The sequence below is a fragment of the Tetrao urogallus genome (genome assembly GCF_951394365.1).
Source record: "Tetrao urogallus genome assembly, chromosome: 25".
In the NCBI taxonomy this organism is placed as follows: domain Eukaryota; kingdom Metazoa; phylum Chordata; class Aves; order Galliformes; family Phasianidae; genus Tetrao; species Tetrao urogallus.
Window position 1 is genome coordinate 265511 of NC_136838.1, and position 27970 is coordinate 293480.

The following is a 27970-nucleotide window of genomic DNA, read 5'->3' on the forward strand; positions in this document are numbered from 1 at the left end:
CTTCCTGCCCCGGCCCTACCAACCGCCTGCGGCGTCACGGTGCTAAGGGCGGCCTGGGGGCGGCCCGGGGCCTGGACGAGGGGGACGGGCAGCTGGGGGGGTCCGCTGCCGGATTCCCCTCGGGTGGCGCCGGCGGCATGCAACTCGTCTTCTCCTTTTCTTCCTTTTCCCTTTTCCCCCTTTTGCTTTCCTTTGCCTTTCTTTTCTTTTCTTTTCTTTGCCTCGCTTCTCTTTTCTCTTCCTTTCCTTTTCTCTTTCTCTCTTCCCCTTCACATTTCCCTGTTCCTTTCCTTTCATTTCTTACTTTCTCCTCCTCCCCTCCCCTCCCCTGCCCTGCCCTCCCTTCCGTTTGCTTTCTGTCCACACGCACTCTGCACATCTCCAATGGACATGCCTGGAGAAGATCACCTACGCAGGCAATAAATGGCTTGTGCTGTGCTTCACTGCTTTGTGCTCTTGGAAGACTCTGATTTGTTTTGCCCTTTCCTAACCCCCAGGTATCAGGAGGGCCCGGCTGGCTTTGCTGCGGAACCTTATCACCCCACAGTCTGAAGACTTGGGGGAAAAGCCCAGCAGCTCCGTAGCTGCCAAGGGAAGACTTCATGCCCTGGCCTTCATACAGCCCGGCTCTCCCCGCTCTGCTCTGCTCTCCTGGCATCCCCTGCAGCCCCTGCGCTGCGACAAACACGAGCGCGGCTCGGGCCCAACGCCCTCCCTGCTGCACGCCCTCTCACGGCCCCATGTGCTGCACCCACACCACTGCCCCAGCCCCGCAGCCCTCCTGCAGGCAGCGCAGCCCCACGCACCGGGCTCGGCCCCAGCCCCGAGGAGCTGATGGAGGTGACTCGGCCCCCGCTGCATCCACACCCAAACCTAACACGCACTAACCGCTCCTCAATACTCCGTTTCCCTCCTTTGCAGCCAGCTCCTTGGCTGCACGCAGCCCGACAATCCGCTCTTTCCTCTCCAGCAGTGCAGCAGGCAGGCGGGCAGGCAGGCAGGCAGGCAGCAGAAGACAGTGCCGTGTAGCACGCTGGACCCAGTGCACCGTGCAGGCTCCTTCGTGGAAGGAGGAAGACGCCAACGCGCCAAGCCAAAATGGCAGGCAGACACTCTTGACGTGCGGCCTCTGCTCTCCTCTCCTCTCTCGGGCTCCGGCTCAGCAAGGTGCCCTCGCAGCACCCAGACGCTCAACACGCGGCGCTGCCCATGACGCGCTCAAAGCCATTGCAGCTGAAGCAGTGCAGCACGGCTCGCTGCCCTCCCGGCTCACGCCTGAGCTCTGGGCCCAAGGCGCGCTCACCTGCAGCCCTCCCGCTGCCCTCTCCTCCTGCCCCACTCCCAGCGCTGCTCTTCACACCAGCCCACCCGCACTTGAACTCCTCGCGGCTCAACGGGAGGCTGACGTGCAGGCCACGGCTGCCCGCAGCTGCAGCTGGCCTTCCCAGGGCAAGCAGGAACAGTCAGTGCTACACAAGGCTGAAAAAGCCACCAGGGAAGCTTGAGTGACGAGCTCAAGGGGCTGAGTGCAGGGACACCTTTCTTCCTCGCGCGCTGCTTCCTCTCCTTTTCTTTCTCTCAGTCCTCACAGAGCAAGCTGATGCTCACACTCTTCGCTAGCAGTTACGCTTTGGCTGAAAGGCCACCACTTGGCAAGACCAACATGGAAACGCGGGAAAAGCAGCTCCATCTCCAGGGAGGGACGTGAAGCCGGCCGGTTCATCGCCCTGCCGCTGCCAGCCCAAGCCAGGCATGTTTTGACCAGCTACTGAAAGAGGCAGCACCAGGTGTAACAGGTTTGTTTCCCTTTTATTTTAAACTAAGGGATTTGGGTTGCCTTTTGTAGATATGTCAACAGACAATAAAATAGCCTGGATACCGCTCGTGACCAGCCACATGCGGTAAGTTCACCTCATCATCAACATTCTGAAACAGCTATCGAGCTGAAGGACCCTGAAGGAACGCAGCGTCCCCAGCTCTTGCCAGACATGAAATCCCGCACAGGCAAAGTCCGATTTGTTTGTCACGCATCAGAAGCCCTTCCAGCTTCCTCAGTTCCTCTCCAATGTCCGGGCAAGGGAAAGCACGGCCACGCCACAAAACCAGACGTACAGTCCGCTGCCTTTGCAGCACCTCTCAGCAAGCATTCCCGCTGCTTCCTTTGGCCTTTGAGGCTTATCGCTCAAGCCCTCACCGTTTCTTTTTGCTTTCCTTCTTGGCTTTCTTGCTTAGCTGTGCAGCACTTGCCTTTGGTTTCTTCACCGTCTCCCAAGTCTTAGACTCCAAGCCGTCCCAGTCCTACAGGAATCAATTCACAAACAGTCAGGGAACTTTCTGACAATTGCCCCACAGCTCGCTTTGGGAGCTCAAGTCACCTGACTGGGCAGCTCTGGGTGCCAGTGCTGCAAATTGCCTTCCTGACATCAGGGCACAACAGAAACTCCACCTCTGTCTTCTTCCCAAAAATCCCACGTAACCTACAGTCTACAGGCCTTTCCCGCAAGGCAGTCCCTGCACAGGGGGGCGCCCTGCCTGGCGCTCACAGCAGCAGCAGCACGATAAGATGAGCTTGCACCTCCAGGCTCCTGGCGTGCCACCAGGAACAGCACGCACGCCAAAGGAAGCACAGAACAAACTGCCGCACTCTCAGCAATGCCGGGGCGCGCTACCGTAGGCAACGGCTCCAGCTTGTTCCCTCCCAGCCCATTTCCTCTGCATTTCTATCAACCTCTATCAAACAGAGCGCTACTTACTGTCTCTGGGCACTTGGAAACTGGCAGGATTATGGCCCACACGCACACAAGCTGGAAAACGGCTCCAAAGAAGAGGCCGTAGCGCAGCACGTTCTCCATCAGCGTGGGCTCAGGGGTCTCAGGGGGCGAGAAATGCAGCTCAGCGGCCATAGCGCACACAGCCTGCTGCTCTGCTGCTCTCCAGGAGGCTGCTTTCTACAAGGGGGAAATCATCGAGAGCCATCATTCCATTCGTGCGCCCCGACGGTGTGACTTCCTGCTAGCAAAAACTCCCAGCCTGACTCAGAGACGTGCTCTCAAGATATCCTTGGTCTTCCGACCCAACCACAAGGAGGGACGCCAAACTTGCATTTCAGCAAGAGCTGAACAGGCAAGAATCAACTTCTCCCTGAGCTTGATCGCACATGCACGACCACTGTCTCATGAACACTAACAACAATATTATTCATACCAGCAGTCGCACATTTGCATCTACCTGGGAACGTACGTGTTCACGGCCTTGCTGCTGCTGCTGTGCCGTACGGCACCAAGCACAGCAATAAAGCACGCAGAAAGCCCATCTGCTGAGGACAGGGGGATGAGCTGGGCTCACGCCTAAGCACTGCTTACTGCAAAGGAAGGCACACCTACCTGGCAACGGCCACGCAGGATGCTCGAGACACAGTCACACACTGTTCTCCTGAGGCCCAGCGCAATGTCGCAGCCACTCACACTCTGCTCCTCGACGGTCTGCAACACAAAAGTCACAAGCTGGAAATTCAATTAATCCAAGATGCCATCGGGCCTCCGTGCTCACGGCACTCGCACTCATGTCTTCGGACCATCAATCAGGCGTGTGCTTACCGAGTGAGCGCTGCTCACTTCCACTTGACACGAGCAATCTACCCCTAACTGTCAAGTATGAACAGGAACCTATGCCTAACACTAAAACACTACAAGTAACCTATGCCTAACTCTAACATAAGAACAGGAACCTATGCCTAACACTAAAAGACTACAAGTAACCTATGCCTAACTCTAAAATATGAACAATAACCTACTCCTAACACTAGAATGTGAACAATAACCTACTCCTAACACTAACACTAAACTTAACACTAAAATCAACAAGCAAACCAGGGACGGGGACATAACAGAGTGAAGATGGAGCTGGGGGCCCGCAGAATTGGCTCCAGAGGAGGCTCGGAGGAGGAGCAGATGGTAACTCATGCCACCCAGCTAATGCTGGGGGCGGGGGCCGCGCAGCGGGTAAGGAGCCAAGCGCCTGGACCAGCGGCGGTGGAGCTGTGATGGCGCCGATGCGGGGCCTGGCACGGTGGTGTGGTGCCAGGCCAGCTGTGCCGCAGGCGGATCCACCTCCATGGGCTCCTCTGGAGGTGGATCCACCTCCATGGGCTCATCCAGAGGTGGATCCACCTCCATGGGCTCCACGGAGGTGGTCACAGCGCTGGTCCAGGCGCGATGCAAACGCACTCTCTTCTCCTTCCTCCTCCGCTTGATGGTCAAGGCGGCCCCCCTCCTCCTCTTCGCTACTGGGGCCCCCAGCTCTCCCTTCCTATTGGAAATAGGGCAAGCTTCGCCCCTCGCTCTCTTTGCTCCTGACATGGCTGCCAGAGCTCACAGAGGCGAGTGTGTTGGCCGGGGCAGCGGTGACCAAGGTGACGGCTGCGATGCGGCGAAGGTTCTAAAATGGCAGCCGCACTGCTGGCAATGGCGTTCCACATAGCATGAGGAGGGGGCTGGAGGACAGGGCACGGGACGGCAGCTAGAAGGCGCTCCCTGTGCCCAGCGGGCAGCCCTTCTCTCCGGCAAGCAAGAGGCCACAGAGGAGCCGGCCCCGAGAAAAGGGCCCTCGGCCTCCTTCATCCTCTCCCTTCTTCCACACGCGAATCTGTTGGGGCTGGGACACGCAGCACACAGCGCCATGTTCAGGGGCCTCCCGAGCCCAGCGCCAACAACAGCAGGCTCCAAAGCGCACCTCACCACGCCTGCCTCCTGGCACACACAAGCTCCGCTTTCCACCTTAGCATCCAGCGCCTCTTCTTGCGCCTCACGGCTGGGGATTCAACCATTCCCTACCATAAATACGGCCAGCTGCATTTTCACTACAATCACTCTGACTCCATTCCACATCCGCGCACAATGCTGGCACACACACACGGGGCCACCCTGGCTCACCGATGCTTCGCGGGGACCCGCACAACAGCATGAGCAAAGCAGGCAGAAACGTGCCGTGCTCCTGACTGATGGCAGTCTGAAAATCTCCCTCTCCCTCTCCCTCTCCCTCCCTCCACTCTACTAAGGCACCAGTTCTCCCAAGCAACAAACACAATCACACACGACGGCAGCCCTGGCTCGTCCCGAGAAGGGACGTCCACAGGAAGCACATCTTCACAAACCTTCTTCCAGCTCCGCGCCCTCCGGCCAACACAGCACCCACGCGCCTTGCTCCACTGCCCGCCCGGGCTTTGCTGCCTACAACTAGGCCCTACGGGGCCTCCTCCTTCACACACCCGAAACACCAACAAAGCTCCGCACTCGCACGGCCTTCCCTGAGAGGAAGCTGCCCCCCGACCCCGCAGCACTCGCCGGCGCCGCACGCATCGCCTCTGCGTGCCGGCAGCACCGCCAGCTCCTCCCCCGAGCGCCCCTCCATGCCCCATGCCCCCGCACCGAGGCCCGACCCCGTTCCCAGCACACAGCCCGCTCCTCCCGGCCCCGCTCACCGGCCCGCCGCCGCCATGCCGCGCTGCCCCGGAAGTGCTCTCCGCCGGCACGAAGCACTTCCTGCCCCGGCCCTACCAACCGCCTGCGGCGTCACGGTGCTAAGGGCGGCCTGGGGGCGGCCCGGGGCCTGGACGAGGGGGACGGGCAGCTGGGGGGGTCCGCTGCCGGATTCCCCTCGGGTGGCGCCGGCGGCATGCAACTCGTCTTCTCCTTTTCTTCCTTTTCCCTTTTCCCCCTTTTGCTTTCCTTTGCCTTTCTTTTCTTTTCTTTTCTTTTCTTTGCCTCGCTTCTCTTTTCTCTTCCTTTCCTTTTCTCTTTCTCTCTTCCCCTTCACATTTCCCTTTTCCTTTCCTTTCATTTCTTACTTTCTCCTCCTCCCCTCCCCTCCCTTCCGTTTGCTTTCTGTCCACACGCACTCTGCACATCTCCAATGGACATGCCTGGAGAAGATCACCTACGCAGGCAATAAATGGCTTGTGCTGTGCTTCACTGCTTTGTGCTCTTGGAAGACTCTGATTTGTTTTGCCCTTTCCTAACCCCCAGGTATCAGGAGGGACCGGCTGGCTTTGCTGCGGAACCTTATCACCCCACAGTCTGAAGACTTGGGGGAAAAGCCCAGCAGCTCCGTAGCTGCCAAGGGAAGACTTCATGCCCTGGCCTTCATACAGCCCGGCTCTCCCCGCTCTGCTCTGCTCTCCTGGCATCCCCTGCAGCCCCTGCGCTGCGACAAACATGAGCGCGGCTCGGGCCCAACGCCCTCCCTGCTGCACGCCCTCTCACGGCCCCATGTGCTGCACCCACACCACTGCCCCAGCCCCGCAGCCCTCCTGCAGGCAGCGCAGCCCCACGCACCGGGCTCGGCCCCAGCCCCGAGGAGCTGATGGAGGTGACTCGGCCCCCGCTGCATCCACACCCAAACCTAACACGCACTAACCGCTCCTCAATACTCCGTTTCCCTCCTTTGCAGCCAGCTCCTTGGCTGCACGCAGCCCGACAATCCGCTCTTTCCTCTCCAGCAGTGCAGCAGGCAGGCGGGCAGGCAGGCAGGCAGGCAGGCAGCAGAAGACAGTGCCGTGTAGCACGCTGGACCCAGTGCACCGTGCAGGCTCCTTCGTGGAAGGAGGAAGACGCCAACGCGCCAAGCCAAAATGGCAGGCAGACACTCTTGACGTGCGGCCTCTGCTCTCCTCTCCTCTCTCGGGCTCCGGCTCAGCAAGGTGCCCTCGCAGCACCCAGACGCTCAACACGCGGCGCTGCCCATGACGCGCTCAAAGCCATTGCAGCTGAAGCAGCGCAGCACGGCTCGCTGCCCTCCCGGCTCACGCCTGAGCTCTGGGCCCAAGGCGCGCTCACCTGCAGCCCTCCCGCTGCCCTCTCCTCCTGCCCACTCCCAGCGCTGCTCTTCACACCAGCCCACCCGCACTTGAACTCCTCGCGGCTCAACGGGAGGCTGACGTGCAGGCCACGGCTGCCCGCAGCTGCAGCTGGCCTTCCCAGGGCAAGCAGGAACAGTCAGTGCTACACAAGGCTGAAAAAGCCACCAGGGAAGCTTGAGTGACGAGCTCAAGGGGCTGAGTGCAGGGACACCTTTCTTCCTCGCGCGCTGCTTCCTCTCCTTTTCTTTCTCTCAGTCCTCACAGAGCAAGCTGATGCTCACACTCTTCGCTAGCAGTTACGCTTTGGCTGAAAGGCCACCACTTGGCAAGACCAACATGGAAACGCGGGAAAAGCAGCTCCATCTCCAGGGAGGGACGTGAAGCCGGCCGGTTCATCGCCCTGCCGCTGCCAGCCCAAGCCAGGCATGTTTTGACCAGCTACTGAAAGAGGCAGCACCAGGTGTAACAGGTTTGTTTCCCTTTTATTTTAAACTAAGGGATTTGGGTTGCCTTTTGTAGATATGTCAACAGACAATAAAATAGCCTGGATACCGCTCGTGACCAGCCACATGCGGTAAGTTCACCTCATCATCAACATTCTGAAACAGCTATCGAGCTGAAGGACCCTGAAGGAACGCAGCGTCCCCAGCTCTTGCCAGACATGAAATCCCGCACAGGCAAAGTCCGATTTGTTTGTCACGCATCAGAAGCCCTTCCAGCTTCCTCAGTTCCTCTCCAATGTCTGGGCAAGGGAAAGCACGGCCACGCCACAAAACCAGACGTACAGTCCGCTGCCTTTGCAGCACCTCTCAGCAAGCATTCCCGCTGCTTCCTTTGGCCTTTGAGGCTTATCGCTCAAGCCCTCACCGTTTCTTTTTGCTTTCCTTCTTGGCTTTCTTGCTTAGCTGTGCAGCACTTGCCTTTGGTTTCTTCACCGTCTCCCAAGTCTTAGACTCCAAGCCGTCCCAGTCCTACAGGAATCAATTCACAAACAGTCAGGGAACTTTCTGACAATTGCCCCACAGCTCGCTTTGGGAGCTCAAGTCACCTGACTGGGCAGCTCTGGGTGCCAGTGCTGCAAATTGCCTTCCTGACATCAGGGCACAACAGAAACTCCACCTCTGTCTTCTTCCCAAAAATCCCACGTAACCTACAGTCTACAGGCCTTTCCCGCAAGGCAGTCCCTGCACAGGGGGGCGCCCTGCCTGGCGCTCACAGCAGCAGCAGCACGATAAGATGAGCTTGCACCTCCAGGCTCCTGGCGTGCCACCAGGAACAGCACGCACGCCAAAGGAAGCACAGAACAAACTGCCGCACTCTCAGCAATGCCGGGGCGCGCTACCGTAGGCAACGGCTCCAGCTTGTTCCCTCCCAGCCCATTTCCTCTGCATTTCTATCAACCTCTATCAAACAGAGCGCTACTTACTGTCTCTGGGCACTTGGAAACTGGCAGGATTATGGCCCACACGCACACAAGCTGGAAAACGGCTCCAAAGAAGAGGCCGTAGTGCAGCACGTTCTCCATCAGCGTGGGCTCAGGGGTCTCAGGGGGCGAGAAATGCAGCTCAGCGGCCATAGCGCACACAGCCTGCTGCTCTGCTGCTCTCCAGGAGGCTGCTTTCTACAAGGGGGAAATCATCGAGAGCCATCATTCCATTCGTGCGCCCCGACGGTGTGACTTCCTGCTAGCAAAAACTCCCAGCCTGACTCAGAGACGTGCTCTCAAGATATCCTTGGTCTTCCGACCCAACCACAAGGAGGGACGCCAAACTTGCATTTCAGCAAGAGCTGAACAGGCAAGAATCAACTTCTCCCTGAGCTTGATCGCACATGCACGACCACTGTCTCATGAACACTAACAACAATATTATTCATACCAGCAGTCGCACATTTGCATCTACCTGGGAACGTACGTGTTCACGGCCTTGCTGCTGCTGCTGTGCCGTACGGCACCAAGCACAGCAATAAAGCACGCAGAAAGCCCATCTGCTGAGGACAGGGGGATGAGCTGGGCTCACGCCTAAGCACTGCTTACTGCAAAGGAAGGCACACCTACCTGGCAACGGCCACGCAGGATGCTCGAGACACAGTCACACACTGTTCTCCTGAGGCCCAGCGCAATGTCGCAGCCACTCACACTCTGCTCCTCGACGGTCTGCAACACAAAAGTCACAAGCTGGAAATTCAATTAATCCAAGATGCCATCGGGCCTCCGTGCTCACGGCACTCGCACTCATGTCTTCGGACCATCAATCAGGCGTGTGCTTACCGAGTGAGCGCTGCTCACTTCCACTTGACACGAGCAATCTACCCCTAACTGTCAAGTATGAACAGGAACCTATGCCTAACACTAAAACACTACAAGTAACCTATGCCTAACTCTAACATAAGAACAGGAACCTATGCCTAACACTAAAAGACTACAAGTAACCTATGCCTAACTCTAAAATATGAACAATAACCTACTCCTAACACTAGAACGTGAACAATAACCTACTCCTAACACTAACACTAAACTTAACACTAAAATCAACAAGCAAACCAGGGACGGGGACATAACAGAGTGAAGATGGAGCTGGGGGCCCGCAGAATTGGCTCCAGAGGAGGCTCGGAGGAGGAGCAGATGGTAACTCATGCCACCCAGCTAATGCTGGGGGCGGGGGCCGCGCAGCGGGTAAGGAGCCGAGCGCCTGGACCAGCGGCGGTGGAGCTGTGATGGCGCCGATGCGGGGCCTGGCACGGTGGTGTGGTGCCAGGCCAGCTGTGCCGCAGGCGGATCCACCTCCATGGGCTCCTCTGGAGGTGGATCCACCTCCATGGGCTCATCCAGAGGTGGATCCACCTCCATGGGCTCCACGGAGGTGGTCACAGCGCTGGTCCAGGCGCGATGCAAACGCACTCTCTTCTCCTTCCTCCTCCGCTTGATGGTCAAGGCGGCCCCCCTCCTCCTCTTCGCTACTGGGGCCCCCAGCTCTCCCTTCCTATTGGAAATAGGGCAAGCTTCGCCCCTCGCTCTCTTTGCTCCTGACATGGCTGCCAGAGCTCACAGAGGCGAGTGTGTTGGCCGGGGCAGCGGTGACCAAGGTGACGGCTGTGATGCGGCGAAGGTTCTAAAATGGCAGCCGCACTGCTGGCAATGGCGTTCCACATAGCATGAGGAGGGGGCTGGAGGACAGGGCACGGGACGGCAGCTAGAAGGCGCTCCCTGTGCCCAGCGGGCAGCCCTTCTCTCCGGCAAGCAAGAGGCCACAGAGGAGCCGGCCCCGAGAAAAGGGCCCTCGGCCTCCTTCATCCTCTCCCTTCTTCCACACGCGAATCTGTTGGGGCTGGGACACGCAGCACACAGCGCCATGTTCAGGGGCCTCCCGAGCCCAGCGCCAACAACAGCAGGCTCCAAAGCGCACCTCACCACGCCTGCCTCCTGGCACACACAAGCTCCGCTTTCCACCTTAGCATCCAGCGCCTCTTCTTGCGCCTCACGGCTGGGGATTCAACCATTCCCTACCATAAATACGGCCAGCTGCATTTTCACTACAATCACTCTGACTCCATTCCACATCCGCGCACAATGCTGGCACACACACACGGGGCCACCCTGGCTCACCGATGCTTCGCGGGGACCCGCACAACAGCATGAGCAAAGCAGGCAGAAACGTGCCGTGCTCCTGACTGATGGCAGTCTGAAAATCTCCCTCTCCCTCTCCCTCCCCCCACTCTACTAAGGCACCAGTTCTCCCAAGCAACAAACACAATCACACACGACGGCAGCCCTGGCTCGTCCCGAGAAGGGACGTCCACAGGAAGCACATCTTCACAAACCTTCTTCCAGCTCCGCGCCCTCCGGCCAACACAGCACCCACGCGCCTTGCTCCACTGCCCGCCCGGGCTTTGCTGCCTACAACTAGGCCCTACGGGGCCTCCTCCTTCACACACCCGAAACACCAACAAAGCTCCGCACTCGCACGGCCTTCCCTGAGAGGAAGCTGCCCCTCGACCCCGCAGCACTCGCCGGCGCCGCACGCATCGCCTCTGCGTGCCGGCAGCACCGCCAGCTCCTCCCCCGAGCGCCCCTCCATGCCCCATGCCCCCGCACCGAGGCCCGACCCCGTTCCCAGCACACAGCCCGCTCCTCCCGGCCCCGCTCACCGGCCCGCCGCCGCCATGCCGCGCTGCCCCGGAAGTGCTCTCCGCCGGCACGAAGCACTTCCTGCCCCGGCCCTACCAACCGCCTGCGGCGTCACGGTGCTAAGGGCGGCCTGGGGGCGGCCCGGGGCCTGGACGAGGGGGACGGGCAGCTGGGGGGGTCCGCTGCCGGATTCCCCTCGGGTGGCGCCGGCGGCATGCAACTCGTCTTCTCCTTTTCTTCCTTTTCCCCCTTTTGCTTTCCTTTGCCTTTCTTTTCTTTTCTTTTCTTTTCTTTTCTTTTCTTTTCTTTGCCTCGCTTCTCTTTTCTCTTCCTTTCCTTTTCTCTTTCTCTCTTCTCCTTCACATTTCCCTTTTCCTTTCCTTTCATTTCTTACTTTCTCCTCCTCCCCTCCCCTGCCCTGCCCTCCCCTCCCTTCCGTTTGCTTTCTGTCCACACGCACTCTGCACATCTCCAATGGACATGCCTGGAGAAGATCACCTACGCAGGCAATAAATGGCTTGTGCTGTGCTTCACTGCTTTGTGCTCTTGGAAGACTCTGATTTGTTTTGCCCTTTCCTAACCCCCAGGTATCAGGAGGGCCCGGCTGGCTTTGCTGCGGAACCTTATCACCCCACAGTCTGAAGACTTGGGGGAAAAGCCCAGCAGCTCCGTAGCTGCCAAGGGAAGACTTCATGCCCTGGCCTTCATACAGCCCGGCTCTCCCCGCTCTGCTCTGCTCTCCTGGCATCCCCTGCAGCCCCTGCGCTGCGACAAACACGAGCGCGGCTCGGGCCCAACGCCCTCCCTGCTGCACGCCCTCTCACGGCCCCATGTGCTGCACCCACACCACTGCCCCAGCCCCGCAGCCCTCCTGCAGGCAGCGCAGCCCCACGCACCGGGCTCGGCCCCAGCCCCGAGGAGCTGATGGAGGTGACTCGGCCCCCGCTGCATCCACACCCAAACCTAACACGCACTAACCGCTCCTCAATACTCCGTTTCCCTCCTTTGCAGCCAGCTCCTTGGCTGCACGCAGCCCGACAATCCGCTCTTTCCTCTCCAGCAGTGCAGCAGGCAGGCGGGCAGGCAGGCAGCAGAAGACAGTGCCGTGTAGCACGCTGGACCCAGTGCACCGTGCAGGCTCCTTCGTGGAAGGAGGAAGACGCCAACGCGCCAAGCCAAAATGGCAGGCAGACACTCTTGACGTGCGGCCTCTGCTCTCCTCTCCTCTCTCGGGCTCCGGCTCAGCAAGGTGCCCTCGCAGCACCCAGACGCTCAACACGCGGCGCTGCCCATGACGCGCTCACAGCCATTGCAGCTGAAGCAGCGCAGCACGGCTCGCTGCCCTCCCGGCTCACGCCTGAGCTCTGGGCCCAAGGCGCGCTCACCTGCAGCCCTCCCGCTGCCCTCTCCTCCTGCCCCACTCCCAGCGCTGCTCTTCACACCAGCCCACCCGCACTTGAACTCCTCGCGGCTCAACGGGAGGCTGACGTGCAGGCCACGGCTGCCCGCAGCTGCAGCTGGCCTTCCCAGGGCAAGCAGGAACAGTCAGTGCTACACAAGGCTGAAAAAGCCACCAGGGAAGCTTGAGTGACGAGCTCAAGGGGCTGAGTGCAGGGACACCTTTCTTCCTCGCGCGCTGCTTCCTCTCCTTTTCTTTCTCTCAGTCCTCACAGAGCAAGCTGATGCTCACACTCTTCGCTAGCAGTTACGCTTTGGCTGAAAGGCCACCACTTGGCAAGACCAACATGGAAACGCGGGAAAAGCAGCTCCATCTCCAGGGAGGGACGTGAAGCCGGCCGGTTCATCGCCCTGCCGCTGCCAGCCCAAGCCAGGCATGTTTTGACCAGCTACTGAAAGAGGCAGCACCAGGTGTAACAGGTTTGTTTCCCTTTTATTTTAAACTAAGGGATTTGGGTTGCCTTTTGTAGATATGTCAACAGACAATAAAATAGCCTGGATACCGCTCGTGACCAGCCACATGCGGTAAGTTCACCTCATCATCAACATTCTGAAACAGCTATCGAGCTGAAGGACCCTGAAGGAACGCAGCGTCCCCAGCTCTTGCCAGACATGAAATCCCGCACAGGCAAAGTCCGATTTGTTTGTCACGCATCAGAAGCCCTTCCAGCTTCCTCAGTTCCTCTCCAATGTCTGGGCAAGGGAAAGCACGGCCACGCCACAAAACCAGACGTACAGTCCGCTGCCTTTGCAGCACCTCTCAGCAAGCATTCCCGCTGCTTCCTTTGGCCTTTGAGGCTTATCGCTCAAGCCCTCACCGTTTCTTTTTGCTTTCCTTCTTGGCTTTCTTGCTTAGCTGTGCAGCACTTGCCTTTGGTTTCTTCACCGTCTCCCAAGTCTTAGACTCCAAGCCGTCCCAGTCCTACAGGAATCAATTCACAAACAGTCAGGGAACTTTCTGACAATTGCCCCACAGCTCGCTTTGGGAGCTCAAGTCACCTGACTGGGCAGCTCTGGGTGCCAGTGCTGCAAATTGCCTTCCTGACATCAGGGCACAACAGAAACTCCACCTCTGTCTTCTTCCCAAAAATCCCACGTAACCTACAGTCTACAGGCCTTTCCCGCAAGGCAGTCCCTGCACAGGGGGGCGCCCTGCCTGGCGCTCACAGCAGCAGCAGCACGATAAGATGAGCTTGCACCTCCAGGCTCCTGGCGTGCCACCAGGAACAGCACGCACGCCAAAGGAAGCACAGAACAAACTGCCGCACTCTCAGCAATGCCGGGGCGCGCTACCGTAGGCAACGGCTCCAGCTTGTTCCCTCCCAGCCCATTTCCTCTGCATTTCTATCAACCTCTATCAAACAGAGCGCTACTTACTGTCTCTGGGCACTTGGAAACTGGCAGGATTATGGCCCACACGCACACAAGCTGGAAAACGGCTCCAAAGAAGAGGCCGTAGTGCAGCACGTTCTCCATCAGCGTGGGCTCAGGGGTCTCAGGGGGCGAGAAATGCAGCTCAGCGGCCATAGCGCACACAGCCTGCTGCTCTGCTGCTCTCCAGGAGGCTGCTTTCTACAAGGGGGAAATCATCGAGAGCCATCATTCCATTCGTGCGCCCCGACGGTGTGACTTCCTGCTAGCAAAAACTCCCAGCCTGACTCAGAGACGTGCTCTCAAGATATCCTTGGTCTTCCGACCCAACCACAAGGAGGGACGCCAAACTTGCATTTCAGCAAGAGCTGAACAGGCAAGAATCAACTTCTCCCTGAGCTTGATCGCACATGCACGACCACTGTCTCATGAACACTAACAACAATATTATTCATACCAGCAGTCGCACATTTGCATCTACCTGGGAACGTACGTGTTCACGGCCTTGCTGCTGCTGCTGTGCCGTACGGCACCAAGCACAGCAATAAAGCACGCAGAAAGCCCATCTGCTGAGGACAGGGGGATGAGCTGGGCTCACGCCTAAGCACTGCTTACTGCAAAGGAAGGCACACCTACCTGGCAACGGCCACGCAGGATGCTCGAGACACAGTCACACACTGTTCTCCTGAGGCCCAGCGCAATGTCGCAGCCACTCACACTCTGCTCCTCGACGGTCTGCAACACAAAAGTCACAAGCTGGAAATTCAATTAATCCAAGATGCCATCGGGCCTCCGTGCTCACGGCACTCGCACTCATGTCTTCAGACCATCAATCAGGCGTGTGCTTACCGAGTGAGCGCTGCTCACTTCCACTTGACACGAGCAATCTACCCCTAACTGTCAAGTATGAACAGGAACCTATACCTAACACTAAAACACTACAAGTAACCTATGCCTAACTCTAACATAAGAACAGGAACCTATGCCTAACACTAAAACACTACAAGTAACCTATGCCTAACTCTAAAATATGAACAATAACCTACTCCTAACACTAGAACGTGAACAATAACCTACTCCTAACACTAACACTAAACTTAACACTAAAATCAACAAGCAAACCAGGGACGGGGACATAACAGAGTGAAGATGGAGCTGGGGGCCCGCAGAATTGGCTCCAGAGGAGGCTCGGAGGAGGAGCAGATGGTAACTCATGCCACCCAGCTAATGCTGGGGGCGGGGGCCGCGCAGCGGGTAAGGAGCCGAGCGCCTGGACCAGCGGCGGTGGAGCTGTGATGGCGCCGATGCGGGGCCTGGCACGGTGGTGTGGTGCCAGGCCAGCTGTGCCGCAGGCGGATCCACCTCCATGGGCTCCTCTGGAGGTGGATCCACCTCCATGGGCTCATCCAGAGGTGGATCCACCTCCATGGGCTCCACGGAGGTGGTCACAGCGCTGGTCCAGGCGCGATGCAAACGCACTCTCTTCTCCTTCCTCCTCCGCTTGATGGTCAAGGCGGCCCCCCTCCTCCTCTTCGCTACTGGGGCCCCCAGCTCTCCCTTCCTATTGGAAATAGGGCAAGCTTCGCCCCTCGCTCTCTTTGCTCCTGACATGGCTGCCAGAGCTCACAGAGGCGAGTGTGTTGGCCGGGGCAGCGGTGACCAAGGTGACGGCTGTGATGCGGCGAAGGTTCTAAAATGGCAGCCGCACTGCTGGCAATGGCGTTCCACATAGCATGAGGAGGGAGCTGGAGGACAGGGCACGGGACGGCAGCTAGAAGGCGCTCCCTGTGCCCAGCGGGCAGCCCTTCTCTCCGGCAAGCAAGAGGCCACAGAGGAGCCGGCCCCGAGAAAAGGGCCCTCGGCCTCCTTCATCCTCTCCCTTCTTCCACACGCGAATCTGTTGGGGCTGGGACACGCAGCACACAGCGCCATGTTCAGGGGCCTCCCGAGCCCAGCGCCAACAACAGCAGGCTCCAAAGCGCACCTCACCACGCCTGCCTCCTGGCACACACAAGCTCCGCTTTCCACCTTAGCATCCAGCGCCTCTTCTTGCGCCTCACGGCTGGGGATTCAACCATTCCCTACCATAAATACGGCCAGCTGCATTTTCACTACAATCACTCTGACTCCATTCCACATCCGCGCACAATGCTGGCACACACACACGGGGCCACCCTGGCTCACCGATGCTTCGCGGGGACCCGCACAACAGCATGAGCAAAGCAGGCAGAAACGTGCCGTGCTCCTGACTGATGGCAGTCTGAAAATCTCCCTCTCCCTCTCCCTCCCCCCACTCTACTAAGGCACCAGTTCTCCCAAGCAACAAACACAATCACACACGACGGCAGCCCTGGCTCGTCCCGAGAAGGGACGTCCACAGGAAGCACATCTTCACAAACCTTCTTCCAGCTCCGCGCCCTCCGGCCAACACAGCACCCACGCGCCTTGCTCCACTGCCCGCCCGGGCTTTGCTGCCTACAACTAGGCCCTACGGGGCCTCCTCCTTCACACACCCGAAACACCAACAAAGCTCCGCACTCGCACGGCCTTCCCTGAGAGGAAGCTGCCCCCCGACCCCGCAGCACTCGCCGGCGCCGCACGCATCGCCTCTGCGTGCCGGCAGCACCGCCAGCTCCTCCCCCGAGCGCCCCTCCATGCCCCATGCCCCCGCACCGAGGCCCGACCCCGTTCCCAGCACACAGCCCGCTCCTCCCGGCCCCGCTCACCGGCCCGCCGCCGCCATGCCGCGCTGCCCCGGAAGTGCTCTCCGCCGGCACGAAGCACTTCCTGCCCCGGCCCTACCAACCGCCTGCGGCGTCACGGTGCTAAGGGCGGCCTGGGGGCGGCCCGGGGCCTGGACGAGGGGGACGGGCAGCTGGGGGGGTCCGCTGCCGGATTCCCCTCGGGTGGCGCCGGCGGCATGCAACTCGTCTTCTCCTTTTCTTCCTTTTCCCTTTTCCCCCTTTTGCTTTCCTTTGCCTTTCTTTTCTTTTCTTTTCTTTTCTTTGCCTCGCTTCTCTTTTCTCTTCCTTTCCTTTTCTCTTTCTCTCTTCCCCTTCACATTTCCCTTTTCCTTTCCTTTCATTTCTTACTTTCTCCTCCTCCCCTCCCCTCCCTTCCGTTTGCTTTCTGTCCACACGCACTCTGCACATCTCCAGTGGACATGCCTGGAGAAGATCACCTACGCAGGCAATAAATGGCTTGTGCTGTGCCTCACTGCTTTGTGCTCTTGAAAGACTCTGATTTGTTTTGCCCTTTCCTAACCCCCAGGTATCAGGAGGGCCCGGCTGGCTTTGCTGCGGAACCTTATCACCCCACAGTCTGAAGACTTGGGGGAAAAGCCCAGCAGCTCCGTAGCTGCCAAGGGAAGACTTCATGCCCTGGCCTTCATACAGCCCGGCTCTCCCCGCTCTGCTCTGCTCTCCTGGCATCCCCTGCAGCCCCTGCGCTGCGACAAACACGAGCGCGGCTCGGGCCCAACGCCCTCCCTGCTGCACGCCCTCTCACGGCCCCATGTGCTGCACCCACACCACTGCCCCAGCCCCGCAGCCCTCCTGCAGGCAGCGCAGCCCCACGCACCGGGCTCGGCCCCAGCCCCGAGGAGCTGATGGAGGTGACTCGGCCCCCGCTGCATCCACACCCAAACCTAACACGCACTAACCGCTCCTCAATACTCCGTTTCCCTCCTTTGCAGCCAGCTCCTTGGCTGCACGCAGCCCGACAATCCGCTCTTTCCTCTCCAGCAGTGCAGCAGGCAGGCGGGCAGGCAGGCAGGCAGCAGAAGACAGTGCCGTGTAGCACGCTGGACCCAGTGCACCGTGCAGGCTCCTTCGTGGAAGGAGGAAGACGCCAACGCGCCAAGCCAAAATGGCAGGCAGACACTCTTGACGTGCGGCCTCTGCTCTCCTCTCCTCTCTCGGGCTCCGGCTCACCAAGGTGCCCTCGCAGCACCCAGACGCTCAACACGCGGCGCTGCCCATGACGCGCTCAAAGCCATTGCAGCTGAAGCAGCGCAGCACGGCTCGCTGCCCTCCCGGCTCACGCCTGAGCTCTGGGCCCAAGGCGCGCTCACCTGCAGCCCTCCCGCTGCCCTCTCCTCCTGCCCCACTCCCAGCGCTGCTCTTCACACCAGCCCACCCGCACTTGAACTCCTCGCGGCTCAACGGGAGGCTGACGTGCAGGCCACGGCTGCCCGCAGCTGCAGCTGGCCTTCCCAGGGCAAGCAGGAACAGTCAGTGCTACACAAGGCTGAAAAAGCCACCAGGGAAGCTTGAGTGACGAGCTCAAGGGGCTGAGTGCAGGGACACCTTTCTTCCTCGCGCGCTGCTTCCTCTCCTTTTCTTTCTCTCAGTCCTCACAGAGCAAGCTGATGCTCACACTCTTCGCTAGCAGTTACGCTTTGGCTGAAAGGCCACCACTTGGCAAGACCAACATGGAAACGCGGGAAAAGCAGCTCCATCTCCAGGGAGGGACGTGAAGCCGGCCGGTTCATCGCCCTGCCGCTGCCAGCCCAAGCCAGGCATGTTTTGACCAGCTACTGAAAGAGGCAGCACCAGGTGTAACAGGTTTGTTTCCCTTTTATTTTAAACTAAGGGATTTGGGTTGCCTTTTGTAGATATGTCAACAGACAATAAAATAGCCTGGATACCGCTCGTGACCAGCCACATGCGGTAAGTTCACCTCATCATCAACATTCTGAAACAGCTATCGAGCTGAAGGACCCTGAAGGAACGCAGCGTCCCCAGCTCTTGCCAGACATGAAATCCCGCACAGGCAAAGTCCGATTTGTTTGTCACGCATCAGAAGCCCTTCCAGCTTCCTCAGTTCCTCTCCAATGTCCGGGCAAGGGAAAGCACGGCCACGCCACAAAACCAGACGTACAGTCCGCTGCCTTTGCAGCACCTCTCAGCAAGCATTCCCGCTGCTTCCTTTGGCCTTTGAGGCTTATCGCTCAAGCCCTCACCGTTTCTTTTTGCTTTCCTTCTTGGCTTTCTTGCTTAGCTGTGCAGCACTTGCCTTTGGTTTCTTCACCGTCTCCCAAGTCTTAGACTCCAAGCCGTCCCAGTCCTACAGGAATCAATTCACAAACAGTCAGGGAACTTTCTGACAATTGCCCCACAGCTCGCTTTGGGAGCTCAAGTCACCTGACTGGGCAGCTCTGGGTGCCAGTGCTGCAAATTGCCTTCCTGACATCAGGGCACAACAGAAACTCCACCTCTGTCTTCTTCCCAAAAATCCCACGTAACCTACAGTCTACAGGCCTTTCCCGCAAGGCAGTCCCTGCACAGGGGGGCGCCCTGCCTGGCGCTCACAGCAGCAGCAGCACGATAAGATGAGCTTGCACCTCCAGGCTCCTGGCGTGCCACCAGGAACAGCACGCACGCCAAAGGAAGCACAGAACAAACTGCCGCACTCTCAGCAATGCCGGGGCGCGCTACCGTAGGCAACGGCTCCAGCTTGTTCCCTCCCAGCCCATTTCCTCTGCATTTCTATCAACCTCTATCAAACAGAGCGCTACTTACTGTCTCTGGGCACTTGGAAACTGGCAGGATTATGGCCCACACGCACACAAGCTGGAAAACGGCTCCAAAGAAGAGGCCGTAGCGCAGCACGTTCTCCATCAGCGTGGGCTCAGGGGTCTCAGGGGGCGAGAAATGCAGCTCAGCGGCCATAGCGCACACAGCCTGCTGCTCTGCTGCTCTCCAGGAGGCTGCTTTCTACAAGGGGGAAATCATCGAGAGCCATCATTCCATTCGTGCGCCCCGACGGTGTGACTTCCTGCTAGCAAAAACTCCCAGCCTGACTCAGAGACGTGCTCTCAAGATATCCTTGGTCTTCCGACCCAACCACAAGGAGGGACGCCAAACTTGCATTTCAGCAAGAGCTGAACAGGCAAGAATCAACTTCTCCCTGAGCTTGATCGCACATGCACGACCACTGCGTCATGAACACTAACAACAATATTATTCATACCAGCAGTTGCACATTCGCATCTACCTGGGAACGTACGTGTTCACGGCCTTGCTGCTGCTGCTGTGCCGTACGGCACCAAGCACAGCAATAAAGCACGCAGAAAGCCCATCTGCTGAGGACAGGGGGATGAGCTGGGCTCACGCCTAAGCACTGCTTACTGCAAAGGAAGGCACACCTACCTGGCAACGGCCACGCAGGATGCTCGAGACACAGTCACACACTGTTCTCCTGAGGCCCAGCGCAATGTCGCAGCCACTCACACTCTGCTCCTCGACGGTCTGCAACACAAAAGTCACAAGCTGGAAATTCAATTAATCCAAGATGCCATCGGGCCTCCGTGCTCACGGCACTCGCACTCATGTCTTCGGACCATCAATCAGGCGTGTGCTTACCGAGTGAGCGCTGCTCACTTCCACTTGACACGAGCAATCTACCCCTAACTGTCAAGTATGAACAGGAACCTATGCCTAACACTAAAACACTACAAGTAACCTATGCCTAACTCTAACATAAGAACAGGAACCTATGCCTAACACTAAAAGACTACAAGTAACCTATGCCTAACTCTAAAATATGAACAATAACCTACTCCTAACACTAGAACGCGAACAATAACCTACTCCTAACACTAACACTAAACTTAACACTAAAATCAACAAGCAAACCAGGGACGGGGACATAACAGAGTGAAGATGGAGCTGGGGGCCCGCAGAATTGGCTCCAGAGGAGGCTCGGAGGAGGAGCAGATGGTAACTCATGCCACCCAGCTAATGCTGGGGGCGGGGGCCGCGCAGCGGGTAAGGAGCCGAGCGCCTGGACCAGCGGCGGTGGAGCTGTGATGGCGCCGATGCGGGGCCTGGCACGGTGGTGTGGTGCCAGGCCAGCTGTGCCGCAGGCGGATCCACCTCCATGGGCTCCTCTGGAGGTGGATCCACCTCCATGGGCTCATCCAGAGGTGGATCCACCTCCATGGGCTCCACGGAGGTGGTCACAGCGCTGGTCCAGGCGCGATGCAAACGCACTCTCTTCTCCTTCCTCCTCCGCTTGATGGTCAAGGCGGCCCCCCTCCTCCTCTTCGCTACTGGGGCCCCCAGCTCTCCCTTCCTATTGGAAATAGGGCAAGCTTCGCCCCTCGCTCTCTTTGCTCCTGACATGGCTGCCAGAGCTCACAGAGGCGAGTGTGTTGGCCGGGGCAGCGGTGACCAAGGTGACGGCTGTGATGCGGCGAAGGTTCTAAAATGGCAGCCGCACTGCTGGCAATGGCGTTCCACATAGCATGAGGAGGGGGCTGGAGGACAGGGCACGGGACGGCAGCTAGAAGGCGCTCCCTGTGCCCAGCGGGCAGCCCTTCTCTCCGGCAAGCAAGAGGCCACAGAGGAGCCGGCCCCGAGAAAAGGGCCCTCGGCCTCCTTCATCCTCTCCCTTCTTCCACACGCGAATCTGTTGGGGCTGGGACACGCAGCACACAGCGCCATGTTCAGGGGCCTCCCGAGCCCAGCGCCAACAACAGCAGGCTCCAAAGCGCACCTCACCACGCCTGCCTCCTGGCACACACAAGCTCCGCTTTCCACCTTAGCATCCAGCGCCTCTTCTTGCGCCTCACGGCTGGGGATTCAACCATTCCCTACCATAAATACGGCCAGCTGCATTTTCACTACAATCACTCTGACTCCATTCCACATCCGCGCACAATGCTGGCACACACACACGGGGCCACCCTGGCTCACCGATGCTTCGCGGGGACCCGCACAACAGCATGAGCAAAGCAGGCAGAAACGTGCCGTGCTCCTGACTGATGGCAGTCTGAAAATCTCCCTCTCCCTCTCCCTCCCCCCACTCTACTAAGGCACCAGTTCTCCCAAGCAACAAACACAATCACACACGACGGCAGCCCTGGCTCGTCCCGAGAAGGGACGTCCACAGGAAGCACATCTTCACAAACCTTCTTCCAGCTCCGCGCCCTCCGGCCAACACAGCACCCACGCGCCTTGCTCCACTGCCCGCCCGGGCTTTGCTGCCTACAACTAGGCCCTACGGGGCCTCCTCCTTCACACACCCGAAACACCAACAAAGCTCCGCACTCGCACGGCCTTCCCTGAGAGGAAGCTGCCCCCCGACCCCGCAGCACTCGCCGGCGCCGCACGCATCGCCTCTGCGTGCCGGCAGCACCGCCAGCTCCTCCCCCGAGCGCCCCTCCATGCCCCATGCCCCCGCACCGAGGCCCGACCCCGTTCCCAGCACACAGCCCGCTCCTCCCGGCCCCGCTCACCGGCCCGCCGCCGCCATGCCGCGCTGCCCCGGAAGTGCTCTCCGCCGGCACGAAGCACTTCCTGCCCCGGCCCTACCAACCGCCTGCGGCGTCACGGTGCTAAGGGCGGCCTGGGGGCGGCCCGGGGCCTGGACGAGGGGGACGGGCAGCTGGGGGGGTCCGCTGCCGGATTCCCCTCGGGTGGCGCCGGCGGCATGCAACTCGTCTTCTCCTTTTCTTCCTTTTCCCTTTTCCCCCTTTTGCTTTCCTTTGCCTTTCTTTTCTTTTCTTTGCCTCGCTTCTCTTTTCTCTTCCTTTCCTTTTCTCTTTCTCTCTTCCCCTTCACATTTCCCTTTTCCTTTCCTTTCATTTCTTACTTTCTCCTCCTCCCCTCCCCTCCCTTCCGTTTGCTTTCTGTCCACACGCACTCTGCACATCTCCAATGGACATGCCTGGAGAAGATCACCTACGCAGGCAATAAATGGCTTGTGCTGTGCTTCACTGCTTTGTGCTCTTGGAAGACTCTGATTTGTTTTGCCCTTTCCTAACCCCCAGGTATCAGGAGGGCCCGGCTGGCTTTGCTGCGGAACCTTATCACCCCACAGTCTGAAGACTTGGGGGAAAAGCCCAGCAGCTCCGTAGCTGCCAAGGGAAGACTTCATGCCCTGGCCTTCATACAGCCCGGCTCTCCCCGCTCTGCTCTGCTCTCCTGGCATCCCCTGCAGCCCCTGCGCTGCGACAAACACGAGCGCGGCTCGGGCCCAACGCCCTCCCTGCTGCACGCCCTCTCACGGCCCCATGTGCTGCACCCACACCACTGCCCCAGCCCCGCAGCCCTCCTGCAGGCAGCGCAGCCCCACGCACCGGGCTCGGCCCCAGCCCCGAGGAGCTGATGGAGGTGACTCGGCCCCCGCTGCATCCACACCCAAACCTAACACGCACTAACCGCTCCTCAATACTCCGTTTCCCTCCTTTGCAGCCAGCTCCTTGGCTGCACGCAGCCCGACAATCCGCTCTTTCCTCTCCAGCAGTGCAGCAGGCAGGCGGGCAGGCAGGCAGGCAGCAGAAGACAGTGCCGTGTAGCACGCTGGACCCAGTGCACCGTGCAGGCTCCTTCGTGGAAGGAGGAAGACGCCAACGCGCCAAGCCAAAATGGCAGGCAGACACTCTTGACGTGCGGCCTCTGCTCTCCTCTCCTCTCTCGGGCTCCGGCTCAGCAAGGTGCCCTCGCAGCACCCAGACGCTCAACACGCGGCGCTGCCCATGACGCGCTCAAAGCCATTGCAGCTGAAGCAGCGCAGCACGGCTCGCTGCCCTCCCGGCTCACGCCTGAGCTCTGGGCCCAAGGCGCGCTCACCTGCAGCCCTCCCGCTGCCCTCTCCTCCTGCCCCACTCCCAGCGCTGCTCTTCACACCAGCCCACCCGCACTTGAACTCCTCGCGGCTCAACGGGAGGCTGACGTGCAGGCCACGGCTGCCCGCAGCTGCAGCTGGCCTTCCCAGGGCAAGCAGGAACAGTCAGTGCTACACAAGGCTGAAAAAGCCACCAGGGAAGCTTGAGTGACGAGCTCAAGGGGCTGAGTGCAGGGACACCTTTCTTCCTCGCGCGCTGCTTCCTCTCCTTTTCTTTCTCTCAGTCCTCACAGAGCAAGCTGATGCTCACACTCTTCGCTAGCAGTTACGCTTTGGCTGAAAGGCCACCACTTGGCAAGACCAACATGGAAACGCGGGAAAAGCAGCTCCATCTCCAGGGAGGGACGTGAAGCCGGCCGGTTCATCGCCCTGCCGCTGCCAGCCCAAGCCAGGCATGTTTTGACCAGCTACTGAAAGAGGCAGCACCAGGTGTAACAGGTTTGTTTCCCTTTTATTTTAAACTAAGGGATTTGGGTTGCCTTTTGTAGATATGTCAACAGACAATAAAATAGCCTGGATACCGCTCGTGACCAGCCACATGCGGTAAGTTCACCTCATCATCAACATTCTGAAACAGCTATCGAGCTGAAGGACCCTGAAGGAACGCAGCGTCCCCAGCTCTTGCCAGACATGAAATCCCGCACAGGCAAAGTCTGATTTGTTTGTCACGCATCAGAAGCCCTTCCAGCTTCCTCAGTTCCTCTCCAATGTCCGGGCAAGGGAAAGCACGGCCACGCCACAAAACCAGACGTACAGTCCGCTGCCTTTGCAGCACCTCTCAGCAAGCATTCCCGCTGCTTCCTTTGGCCTTTGAGGCTTATCGCTCAAGCCCTCACCGTTTCTTTTTGCTTTCCTTCTTGGCTTTCTTGCTTAGCTGTGCAGCACTTGCCTTTGGTTTCTTCACCGTCTCCCAAGTCTTAGACTCCAAGCCGTCCCAGTCCTACAGGAATCAATTCACAAACAGTCAGGGAACTTTCTGACAATTGCCCCACAGCTCGCTTTGGGAGCTCAAGTCACCTGACTGGGCAGCTCTGGGTGCCAGTGCTGCAAATTGCCTTCCTGACATCAGGGCACAACAGAAACTCCACCTCTGTCTTCTTCCCAAAAATCCCACGTAACCTACAGTCTACAGGCCTTTCCCGCAAGGCAGTCCCTGCACAGGGGGGCGCCCTGCCTGGCGCTCACAGCAGCAGCAGCACGGTAAGATGAGCTTGCACCTCCAGGCTCCTGGCGTGCCACCAGGAACAGCACGCACGCCAAAGGAAGCACAGAACAAACTGCCGCACTCTCAGCAATGCCGGGGCGCGCTACCGTAGGCAACGGCTCCAGCTTGTTCCCTCCCAGCCCATTTCCTCTGCATTTCTATCAACCTCTATCAAACAGAGCGCTACTTACTGTCTCTGGGCACTTGGAAACTGGCAGGATTATGGCCCACACGCACACAAGCTGGAAAACGGCTCCAAAGAAGAGGCCGTAGCGCAGCACGTTCTCCATCAGCGTGGGCTCAGGGGTCTCAGGGGGCGAGAAATGCAGCTCAGCGGCCATAGCGCACACAGCCTGCTGCTCTGCTGCTCTCCAGGAGGCTGCTTTCTACAAGGGGGAAATCATCGAGAGCCATCATTCCATTCGTGCGCCCCGACGGTGTGACTTCCTGCTAGCAAAAACTCCCAGCCTGACTCAGAGACGTGCTCTCAAGATATCCTTGGTCTTCCGACCCAACCACAAGGAGGGACGCCAAACTTGCATTTCAGCAAGAGCTGAACAGGCAAGAATCAACTTCTCCCTGAGCTTGATCGCACATGCACGACCACTGCGTCATGAACACTAACAACAATATTATTCATACCAGCAGTCGCACATTTGCATCTACCTGGGAACGTACGTGTTCACGGCCTTGCTGCTGCTGCTGTGCCGTACGGCACCAAGCACAGCAATAAAGCACGCAGAAAGCCCATCTGCTGAGGACAGGGGGATGAGCTGGGCTCACGCCTAAGCACTGCTTACTGCAAAGGAAGGCACACCTACCTGGCAACGGCCACGCAGGATGCTCGAGACACAGTCACACACTGTTCTCCTGAGGCCCAGCGCAATGTCGCAGCCACTCACACTCTGCTCCTCGACGGTCTGCAACACAAAAGTCACAAGCTGGAAATTCAATTAATCCAAGATGCCATCGGGCCTCCGTGCTCACGGCACTCGCACTCATGTCTTCGGACCATCAATCAGGCGTGTGCTTACCGAGTGAGCGCTGCTCACTTCCACTTGACACGAGCAATCTACCCCTAACTGTCAAGTATGAACAGGAACCTATGCCTAACACTAAAACACTACAAGTAACCTATGCCTAACTCTAACATAAGAACAGGAACCTATGCCTAACACTAAAAGACTACAAGTAACCTATGCCTAACTCTAAAATATGAACAATAACCTACTCCTAACACTAGAACGTGAACAATAACCTACTCCTAACACTAACACTAAACTTAACACTAAAATCAACAAGCAAACCAGGGACGGGGACATAACAGAGTGAAGATGGAGCTGGGGGCCCGCAGAATTGGCTCCAGAGGAGGCTCGGAGGAGGAGCAGATGGTAACTCATGCCACCCAGCTAATGCTGGGGGCGGGGGCCGCGCAGCGGGTAAGGAGCCGAGCGCCTGGACCAGCGGCGGTGGAGCTGTGATGGCGCCGATGCGGGGCCTGGCACGGTGGTGTGGTGCCAGGCCAGCTGTGCCGCAGGCGGATCCACCTCCATGGGCTCCTCTGGAGGTGGATCCACCTCCATGGGCTCATCCAGAGGTGGATCCACCTCCATGGGCTCCACGGAGGTGGTCACAGCGCTGGTCCAGGCGCGATGCAAACGCACTCTCTTCTCCTTCCTCCTCCGCTTGATGGTCAAGGCGGCCCCCCTCCTCCTCTTCGCTACTGGGGCCCCCAGCTCTCCCTTCCTATTGGAAATAGGGCAAGCTTCGCCCCTCGCTCTCTTTGCTCCTGACATGGCTGCCAGAGCTCACAGAGGCGAGTGTGTTGGCCGGGGCAGCGGTGACCAAGGTGACGGCTGTGATGCGGCGAAGGTTCTAAAATGGCAGCCGCACTGCTGGCAATGGCGTTCCACATAGCATGAGGAGGGGGCTGGAGGACAGGGCACGGGACAGCAGCTAGAAGGCGCTCCCTGTGCCCAGCGGGCAGCCCTTCTCTCCGGCAAGCAAGAGGCCACAGAGGAGCCGGCCCCGAGAAAAGGGCCCTCGGCCTCCTTCATCCTCTCCCTTCTTCCACACGCGAATCTGTTGGGGCTGGGACACGCAGCACACAGCGCCATGTTCAGGGGCCTCCCGAGCCCAGCGCCAACAACAGCAGGCTCCAAAGCGCACCTCACCACGCCTGCCTCCTGGCACACACAAGCTCCGCTTTCCACCTTAGCATCCAGCGCCTCTTCTTGCGCCTCACGGCTGGGGATTCAACCATTCCCTACCATAAATACGGCCAGCTGCATTTTCACTACAATCACTCTGACTCCATTCCACATCCGCGCACAATGCTGGCACACACACACGGGGCCACCCTGGCTCACCGATGCTTCGCGGGGACCCGCACAACAGCATGAGCAAAGCAGGCAGAAACGTGCCGTGCTCCTGACTGATGGCAGTCTGAAAATCTCCCTCTCCCTCTCCCTCCCCCCACTCTACTAAGGCACCAGTTCTCCCAAGCAACAAACACAATCACACACGACGGCAGCCCTGGCTCGTCCCGAGAAGGGACGTCCACAGGAAGCACATCTTCACAAACCTTCTTCCAGCACCCCGCCCTCCGGCCAACACAGCACCCACGCGCCTTGCTCCACTGCCCGCCCGGGCTTTGCTGCCTACAACTAGGCCCTACGGGGCCTCCTCCTTCACACACCCGAAACACCAACAAAGCTCCGCACTCGCACGGCCTTCCCTGAGAGGAAGCTGCCCCCCGACCCCGCAGCACTCGCCGGCGCCGCACGCATCGCCTCTGCGTGCCGGCAGCACCGCCAGCTCCTCCCCCGAGCGCCCCTCCATGCCCCATGCCCCCGCACCGAGGCCCGACCCCGTTCCCAGCACACAGCCCGCTCCTCCCGGCCCCGCTCACCGGCCCGCCGCCGCCATGCCGCGCTGCCCCGGAAGTGCTCTCCGCCGGCACGAAGCACTTCCTGCCCCGGCCCTACCAACCGCCTGCGGCGTCACGGTGCTAAGGGCGGCCTGGGGGCGGCCCGGGGCCTGGACGAGGGGGACGGGCAGCTGGGGGGGTCCGCTGCCGGATTCCCCTCGGGTGGCGCCGGCGGCATGCAACTCGTCTTCTCCTTTTCTTCCTTTTCCCTTTTCCCCCTTTTGCTTTCCTTTGCCTTTCTTTTCTTTTCTTTTCTTTGCCTCGCTTCTCTTTTCTCTTCCTTTCCTTTTCTCTTTCTCTCTTCCCCTTCACATTTCCCTTTTCCTTTCCTTTCATTTCTTACTTTCTCCTCCTCCCCTCCCCTCCCTTCCGTTTGCTTTCTGTCCACACGCA

General features: G+C 59.1%; 5 protein-coding genes across 5 annotated transcripts; all 5 read right to left on the reverse strand.

Moving 5' to 3' along the window:
* Positions 1-2190: 2190 nt before the first annotated feature.
* Positions 2191-2903, reverse strand: LOC306955372 (protein MANBAL-like; the record flags this gene model as incomplete). The annotated part of the gene is made up of 2 exons (XM_079546645.1): positions 2191-2298; positions 2754-2903. 2 exons carry the CDS (start codon positions 2901-2903, stop codon positions 2191-2193), a joined length of 258 nt encoding a protein of 85 aa, XP_079402771.1.
* A 4816-nt stretch (positions 2904-7719) lies between these two features.
* On the reverse strand, positions 7720-8432 carry LOC306955402 (protein MANBAL-like; the record flags this gene model as incomplete). The annotated part of the gene is made up of 2 exons (XM_079546685.1): positions 7720-7827; positions 8283-8432. The coding sequence occupies 2 exons, from the start codon at positions 8430-8432 to the stop codon at positions 7720-7722; spliced, it is 258 nt and encodes an 85-aa protein (XP_079402811.1).
* A 4822-nt stretch (positions 8433-13254) lies between these two features.
* On the reverse strand, positions 13255-13967 carry LOC306955352 (protein MANBAL-like; the record flags this gene model as incomplete). The annotated part of the gene is made up of 2 exons (XM_079546621.1): positions 13255-13362; positions 13818-13967. 2 exons carry the CDS (start codon positions 13965-13967, stop codon positions 13255-13257), a joined length of 258 nt encoding a protein of 85 aa, XP_079402747.1.
* A 4803-nt stretch (positions 13968-18770) lies between these two features.
* LOC306955401 (protein MANBAL-like) lies at positions 18771-19483 on the reverse strand (the record flags this gene model as incomplete). Its single annotated transcript, XM_079546684.1, has 2 exons — positions 18771-18878; positions 19334-19483. 2 exons carry the CDS (start codon positions 19481-19483, stop codon positions 18771-18773), a joined length of 258 nt encoding a protein of 85 aa, XP_079402810.1.
* A 4793-nt stretch (positions 19484-24276) lies between these two features.
* LOC306955403 (protein MANBAL-like) lies at positions 24277-24989 on the reverse strand (the record flags this gene model as incomplete). Its single annotated transcript, XM_079546686.1, has 2 exons — positions 24277-24384; positions 24840-24989. The coding sequence occupies 2 exons, from the start codon at positions 24987-24989 to the stop codon at positions 24277-24279; spliced, it is 258 nt and encodes an 85-aa protein (XP_079402812.1).
* Positions 24990-27970: the final 2981 nt, after the last annotated feature.